General features: G+C 37.3%; 1 protein-coding gene across 4 annotated transcripts in view; it reads right to left on the bottom strand.

The window, feature by feature from the left end:
* Positions 1-187: 187 nt before the first annotated feature.
* Positions 188-7,294, bottom strand: part of LOC120586722 (kalirin-like) — a 110,923-nt gene continuing 103,816 nt past the window's right edge. For all 4 annotated transcript variants that reach the window (XM_039843233.1, XM_039843232.1, XM_039843227.1 and 1 more), the window contains one exon: positions 188-7,087. In XM_039843233.1, the coding sequence (XP_039699167.1) occupies positions 6,542-7,087 (546 nt within the window). In that variant the 3' untranslated portion in view covers positions 188-6,541. The remainder of the gene's footprint in view (positions 7,088-7,294) is intronic.

The raw sequence follows: 7,294 nt of genomic DNA, 5'->3' as shown, positions 1-7,294 counted from the left end.
GAAATGCCTTAGAATACTGCAGGCTGCAAAACTGTTGCTTTCTTTCCAAAATGCTAGATTAAAAGTGTCGTAAAAATAATGTGACATTTTTACCTTGTCAAGGCTTTTATATGTTTAGGGAAAGAGAAAAAAAAATTTTTTTTAAACAAAGTTTTGAATTAGAATGAAAACGAAAGACCACCGGAAATAACATCTTTAGTATATTATATTTATAGTAATGCATAACTTGTGAGATGTACATTTTGAAGTTTCATCCATAACATAACATTTACTGTAGTAATAACAAGACAGCAGGTCATCACTTTACAACATTACACGTGAGTGAATTTGACTTACAAATGAAATATTTACAACCTACCTTTATAAAACGACGTTGTATGCATACAAAATGAACAACTGCAGAAAAATTTCAAAGTAATAAGACAACCAAAATCCAGAAGATACACTTAAGGCAGACCAGCAAGACACTGAAATAATTAAGGCTGTGGAATTCTTCTGCACCTTGAAAATATAGAGCTATTTATCAATACTGTGGAGTGATTGTAAATCAATTGCTATAAGCCTGATGGAAGTATGTACTTATATGTATATGTGTAATGGTCCCTATGGGGAAACCTGTCCACTTATGGATAAGGCCCTTTATCTGAATGGCAAGAGAAGCCCACCCCAAACTCTCAAAAGACTTGGTGGGGAGGGGTCACTCAAATCCAAAAGGTGCCAATGGAGTTTGCAAACCAACTTTTAATAATTCAAATATAAAGATGCTCTGACTCCAGATAAACAGAATAATAATCTAAATGATATTTCAGCATCATTATGTTTCAGGCTTTGTTCATTTGGTTTTGTGGACTTCAAAAGATAGCAAATAATTCCTAAATGAGTAGAATCTAACTCTACCCATCAGCCCTAATGGTTTTGAATGGCCCTGAATGGTTTTTCAATAGAAAAATTGACCCACCTGGGCTGTATTCAAATGGATAGATTTCTGCATATGAGCAATAACATATACATACATATTATACACTATATACATGTACAGATGTACATATATCCATATTTTCCAACAGTTTGCACTTTGATCACTACTATTCTCTGACTAGGATGTCATTCTGAAGAGTATGTTTAATATTTTCACAGTCTTCACATTTGTCCTAACTGCTAGTTTTACTCACTTTCCCCACAGAGTAGGCCAAAGTTTGGCAGAAACAGAAGTAAAAGCACCAGGGTCAAAAAAAAAAAAAAAAATCGAACACAGATGACAGATATGGCTTAAGTTAGTGTTAATATGTTTGTTAACTTCAAATTCATAATGGCAGTCTTTGAGATTATGTAGTCCAGGATGTGGATTCAATTCTTGATAGAAGTCAGGCATTGATGGAACTCTTATGCTAAATATTCGTGGGCTTGCTAATTAGCTTGCTTAATTTAAGCACCAGGAGTTGGGACTTCAAGAATTTTATTTGCACATTTTTCTACCACCCTCCCTTCTCTGAGCTATACTCACTATTCAGAACAACAATATCTGAATAAACAGTTAACCTTGATCATTTGAATAAAAACTAAATCTGACCACAGTTTAGAAGCTCCCAATGAATAGGCTGACAGGAAAACAAAATAGCCTATGAGGATTAATTTCAGGTTTTCTATAAATGTTCCTTAAAGATGAACATTTGTCTTAGAGTATTTGCTGTTTACTCTCTTCTAACTTCTACATATATTAAAAATGAGAAAGAAATGCTTTTCCTAGAAAATATGGCCTATGATATTTCTGTGTTCTACTATTTCTGTATAGATTTCTCCCATGTAATAATTTCTCAAAGTCTAGTGCCATGGACAAATTTCAGCCCTTTTTAGCCCTCTAGAATTATTGAAATAACAAGAGCCTTATAGTTTTTAGAAAATGAATATTAACATAGTAGCCTCCCTTTCCTTAGTGGAGTATGTGTAACCTTATCTTTCCTAACTTTGCTTTGGGTTTAATCATTCATTCCCAAAAGATCTCTAGATTTTAAATAATTAAGAAAAACCATAATACAAATAAATCCACTGAAAGCTCACATACTGTGTTTGCCTAACCCAGACTCCAACGAGATGTTACACAGGAGAAAAGGGAATAGGTCAACATTTCTTAAAACTGAGCAAAAAAGCAGTGTTTGCACTTTTGCCTTACTACAGAGACCCCTTATCTGTGAAATATTCTCTCCTCTATCAAATTCATAGAACAAAGTTTTAGTTAATACACAGAAATAACCACCATTTATTTTTATAACACATTTGCTCCCTCATATTCTCACAAATCTAAATTTCCACATAGACAAGAAAAAAGTAATGACTAACTCATAAGCACTAAATTGTATGGACTATCAGAAAGCAAATACCTATTCCTGTAACACCTAATAATCTAAAAAAAGATCCAAGGTTTCCCCTCCAAAAATCAACAGTTCTACTAATTTCTACACCTGTGCCTTTAATTTGCCTCTTATCATAGACGCCTGTGAGACTGAACAAATGAGTTGTGATATCAGAAAATATTTTATTCTCGCTTCTGCCCTCCCAACGAGGAAAGTGACTGTTTGGGTTTTCCTCTATCAATTTTTCCAGAGCAGAAGGCTTCAGAAGAGAGAGTAGCGGTTGCCTAGGAAAGAAAGGCATCTTACTCTTTGTGTCTGCCACAAGAAATACTGGAGAAAACAGTTTATTGACATATGACTTCAATCAGCTCTCCTAACCTTTTTCTGTGGACAAGCTTTTAAATGATCAAAATTACAGGCTAAGACCAAATAACATTTAGACAAAGAGCACCTAGTACTTCCAATTAAAATCAATTTACAGAATTTATTCTCATGAGTTGCAAATGGTGTCTAAAGACATGAATATTGAAAACCTGGAATGTTCAAAGTTACTATCAGTAAAACTCTTAGCACTGGCAGTGTGTAGCACTTTAAAAAAAATCAAAGTATTTTCTAGACATCTGAACTAAAGTATTCTTCCAACATTCTTATGAAGTTAATGTCCTCTCTCCTTCCCCCCAACTCCCATTTTAACAATGGGGACATTTGGGGCAGAAAAAAAACAAAGACTTTCTGTAAGAAAGGACAAATCAGGAATAGCTGAGGTTGAAACTCAAGAATTCCTAGGCTTACTCTATATTCAGATGTTTTTATTTAAAAGATATTCTAAAACAAAGAAAATATTCTGCAATATCAGTCTACATACAATGAACTTCTTTATCTCCCATCTTCCCCTCTGAAAGGCACTACTATTATAAAGGCTTTGTGAACCACAAAGCAGTGAAGCCAGCTTTTCCTCTGCTTCTTCTACTCCCCCAAGAGTGTTTATGCCTGTGAGAGACCCGAAGGACACCCTCAACATTACAATTTTTTTTCTTAAAAATGTTCCCACATTCAGCCATAAGTGGATATAAATCTATTTAATTTGAAACAAGTGTAAAAGATGCAGTAAATCATCATACCCTTCGAAAATTATTATGAGCTGTCCCTGATCTTTCCCTTCTCTCTCCATCCCACCTTTACAGAACAAAACAACAACAAAAAACTCCCAAACCTTATGCAGGGACTATAAGCCAAGCAAGAAACTTGTGACTTTAACCGACATCTATTTTTTCCATTTCAACTGGAAGTTCACTCTCACCAATTCCTAGGTAAGTTTTCATTTCAAAGACCACCATAATTATAGAAGTGGAGTATTTTCTCTTCTCTCCCCTATTCTCTACCACAAAGGAATAAATATCTCTTCCAAAGCAAGTACAAGAAAGTGATCCCTGTTTCTTCATCACTCACCATAGTTGCCCCCAAGGCATTCTAAATACATTTCTCAGCCCCTTCTCCTGGGATTCCATGTTATTTCCAACTTAGTGTGGAGAATTCTTGAACCAAGACTTATCCCTGTTGGGAGGGATCAGAAGCTTTGGAGACAGGGAACCTTCCTGTTATTTTCCTTCAGTTATCTGGCTATATAAAGTATACCCCATTTCTCTTGGGGCCTCTATTAAATTCATTCTATTCTAATGATTGTACTTTGGCTCCAGTTAACAAAATCATACTACTTTTCATTTCTATGTCCTTTCTCTCCTGTCTCCTCACCTCCCCAATAAGTGTCCCTGTTGGGGGCGGGGGAGGGGGGTGTAGGGGCGCAGGGCGGCGAGGGAGTTCCATACAACCTCACATCTGGACCATCCCCGCTCTGCTGTAAAAGCTGATATAGAAGCTTCGGCTCTAACATTCTGTCAGTCGTCCTCCCCACAACATGATTTCATTAATGCTCTCCTGTACAGTCAGTGTACCATTGTCCTAGGCCCTATTCTTCCAAAGCAGAAACTCAGCTTGTCTCCCTATGGTCAGAAACACTCAAAATGACTCAGTAGGGGGCTCGTTAGTTGTCATCCATCATGGACAGAAAAGAACTTTTCAAGCCACACTATATGGATATTTGGAATCCTCAGTGCCTACAATCTATCTCAACACAAATCCTAGGGACCAGGATTTCTTCTTTTATGCTATGTCTCATAACAAAGACATGCTGACTAAAAGAATTTTTAGTAAATATGTTTTAAAATTTAAAATATAAAGCATTTTTATATACATTTGTTTTTAAATGAAGAACATGGAGGGTTAGTCAAGCGCAACCTCTGAGGAAGGGATCCTTGATGACACAGGGCCATATGAAAACTAGGAAACAAATACAGTCCAAGTCAGTTTCCACATATTTGGTTAATCCTGAAAATACGAAGTGCTATTTAGTCTTATTGCTTGTACTTTCTAATTATTTATTAATTTATAATCTTGAATGGGATGAAGTGAAGGGTAGATGAGAAAGTTGACTTTGAAACCAGTGAAAAAGAATGATGAGTACTTTTAATTCTACATTTTCACTGTGGGAAGAAGTGTTTTTATATATTAAAGTTCAGGCTTAGTTTCTACCATTGTTTTTCTTTTAGACAGGTTTGTAGTTCTATTTATCCTTCACAAATCTCTGCTTACACTTCTGTGCTGCATAATTTTAATTTTCTCAATCCTACTATAGGAGAGAAGCAATATCATTAAACCTTAATTGGACAAACACTTGAGTTATATTTTTAAAATATTATTTGCATAACTACAAATTTCAAAACATGTTCTAGAAAACAAAGGGTGGATTGTGTACAAACACAAAAACAAAAACTCCTTCTAAACACACAAAAAATAAACCATGAAATACCCAGGTTTTTTTTCCACTAGCAGAAAAAAGGGCAGTTCATAATTATCTTGTATAGAGAATATACACCAGAAAGCAGCATTGGCCTCAAAGTGCAATGAGTCCTTTTAGTCCAGGGAAATAGATGCGGCTGAGTGGTGGTAGGTATTGCAATCACAGTTAAAACTCAATGCTCTATTAGGGTGATGTATTAGATTTTATTCCATGGCTTCAAAAAGGACTTGGGGCCAGGCCTTTAAAAGGCCTGTATGGCTGCCTCCTTTTGGTGAGCACCCCTTAGCTTCTATAAGGGTTTAGAAATAAAGTAGGCCAACTTTCTGAGGACTGCATTCTGCAGCTGTAGAAGAGAGCAGAAAGTGTGTTGTCACGGTGTTCATAAGAACTGTAGGAAAGGTTTTCATTTGCCCTTTTTTTATGAACCTGTTATATTTGTTATCTATTTCGAACCAAGTGCAGACAAAAATAGCTCACAACTCTTACTGTATTTGGACTTACTTCCTGGTAGGCTTTCCTGCCAGATTAACTCTGAGCTGCCAGTGAATTTGGGGGTAGCATTTCATATACAGAACCTATGTCAAATACCTGTGACTGAGAGAAGAATCTTCTCATTCGCAAATTGCAAAAGGGTAACATCACTTTCTTTTAATGCACAGGTTCTGGTAAAAGATTTCTATACAAGATTTACAAAATGCTCTAAAAAATGTGTCAGCTAATTGTGCTTAGTCAAAACAATGTAATGCTTCAGTAAATAAGTCACTGTCTTAACTGGAGCACTCAAAGTTGCTTATGATTGTTTTCATATATATCTCTATATTATAAAACTCTGGAACCTGAATGGGATATATTTTACTGTATGTGTATACATATCCTACTAAGATTTATCTCAGCAATCTAAACCAGAATAGTTGGTATACATGACATCTCTGTTAAGTAGAACATTTTGCTTAAAATTTCAGCAAAGGCAGAAACCTTTTATACTCACTACAGTGAGCTAAAGTTTTGCCTATCTATCCATTCATTTTGGGATGCATAATTAAGATTTTATAACAGCTAATATTCTTGTTATCCTTGCCCCTCTTTTTTAATGCTTTCTATGACTGTCTGCTTCTTTATCTCTTCTGAATGACCCTCTGGAAAGCCCCTAGACTCGGGGTGATTTTACAGCTGCTCAGACCCTGAATAACCACTGTTGAGGTTTAAGAAGTACACCTCTTGATCCAGAGAACTGCATGGAGTAAAATAATGAACAAAATTATTTACAGACACATTCAGTCTTGCTTTGGTTCACACTGCACTTTCATGTGAAACCTCAAGGGCTGGGATGTGGCTATGTCCCTTGGTTTACCCGGTTGACGATATAGCTCTTGACATTGGGAATAGGCCGCACATCATTCTGATGCTTGCGACGTTCTATGAAGCATGCCAGGCGGGAGGTGTCCAGGGGGATCTTGGAGTAGCTGCCATTGTGGGGCTGCAGCCATGGATGCTGTAGGCAGGTGGCTGCTGTGGGCCGCCTCCGAAAGTCTTCCTGTAAGATCACATTGATGAAATCTCTGGCGGCATTGCTCACGCCACAGAAGTATTCATGGGGGAAGCTGAAGTCCACCCGGCATACATTGATACATGTCTCCTCTTTGCTCTCATCCAAGAAGGGGGAGACCCCACTCAGCATGACATATGTCAGAACCCCAATGCTCCAGATATCTGTGCCCAAGGACACAGGGATGCCTTGGATCACTTCTGGGGCAGCAAACTCAGGGTTTCCCAGCAGGTGGTGGATGTGGAAGTGACCTGAGATCTGGACAGCATCCTCCAGGTCGATGAGCTTCACTCGAGGCACTGGAATCCGCAGGTCAATGAGCAGGTTTTCAGGCTAAGGAGATCCAAAGAGGTGGGGAGAAGAGAAGGCAAATTCAGCTCTCTGTTTTGACTACCAGTAGGACTTCATTAGTTCTTACACAAGCCTGCTGTTCTTTGATAAAGCCTACAGTGTACAGGACACTCCTGATGAAAAGTGCATCAGTACAGTAGGCTTCAAACTAAGCTAAACTCTGAGGTTGAGTGGTACTTCAGACAAGTT

This window comes from Pteropus medius, unplaced genomic scaffold (assembly GCF_902729225.1).
Source record: "Pteropus medius unplaced genomic scaffold, Ma_sr-lr_union100, whole genome shotgun sequence".
Lineage (NCBI taxonomy): Eukaryota > Metazoa > Chordata > Mammalia > Chiroptera > Pteropodidae > Pteropus > Pteropus medius.
Note: the sequence above shows the minus strand (reverse complement) of the source record. Positions and strands in the feature narration are given on the sequence as shown.